Here is a 958-nt window from a genome sequence, read left to right on the forward strand (position 1 = left end):
TACATAGAGTTGACTGGACACAAATCTTTGGTCAAAGTTTAGTCATTAATGACAAATATGATAATTTCCTCTCCTTCCTTAATCATGTTTTTGAATGCACTGTTCCTTGGATTAGAGTAAATTCTGAATATGGAAATCTCCCCCAATACCTGATATCATTTCAGTAAACTTGTAGACTACCTTTGGGAAAAAACGAAACTAACTAGAAGTGACTCTGACTTTGAACAATACGCCCTGATTACAAAAAAATTTAGGAAAAAATTGCAAAAATATAAAGGCAATGTTGGGCCCGGCCGGTTGCAACCCTGTTTTTTAGAGATTCAGAATAAATACTTCTACATTTCAAGTAAGATTTTGGGTAACATTAGAATTTGTTGGAGGAGGAAATGAATTAACACGTGATCTAGACAAAAACTTATCTCGTTGTGCTTTACTGTACTCGACACGTTGCTCTTTTGTCAGGGATGGGCGGACAAAGACTTTGACCTGTCCAGATGGAAAATACTTGAGCCGTGGTGCTCTTGCCAATACCGCTTTCTGATCAAAAGACGTCGCAAACACTACTTTCATCATCCGGGATCTTTCAGCGTTCTTTCCAAGACGATAAAATGATACTGGAGGTGCTCCAATTTCCAGATAGTTCAAAATTTTTGACATACACGACTGGTCCCAGTACCAAGCCTCTCTTTCTGATCTACCATATTCGGGAATACCAGTTACAATAATTGACCGTTTTCTCTCCTTTTCTTTAGCCGACACAACAGATCCACCTGGAGAAGAAGTATTCTCACCTCCGTTTACATTTAAACCGGTCATCCCACTCTTCTTCATATCCTCAATTTTCGCATTAAGTTCCGAAATTTGATTCTCCAGATGATTCATCTTCTCCGTATGTTTCTCCAATTCCTTATCAATAGTCCCAAATTTCTTATGAGAACAAGGCAATAGAGATCGCTTT

At 38.3% G+C, this 958-nt stretch overlaps 1 protein-coding gene across 1 annotated transcript in view; it reads right to left on the reverse strand.

The window, feature by feature from the left end:
• CBG15451 overlaps positions 1 to 958 on the reverse strand; it is a gene marked incomplete at both ends in the record, with an annotated part of 9,124 nt that overhangs the window by 5,098 nt on the left and 3,068 nt on the right. The window contains one exon of the mRNA XM_045240291.1: positions 487 to 927. Coding sequence (XP_045095735.1) covers positions 487 to 927 — 441 coding nt within the window. The remainder of the gene's footprint in view (positions 1 to 486; positions 928 to 958) is intronic.

This window comes from Caenorhabditis briggsae, assembly GCF_000004555.2.
Source record: "Caenorhabditis briggsae complete genome, chrX, whole genome shotgun sequence".
Taxonomy (NCBI): Eukaryota; Metazoa; Nematoda; class Chromadorea; order Rhabditida; family Rhabditidae; genus Caenorhabditis; species Caenorhabditis briggsae.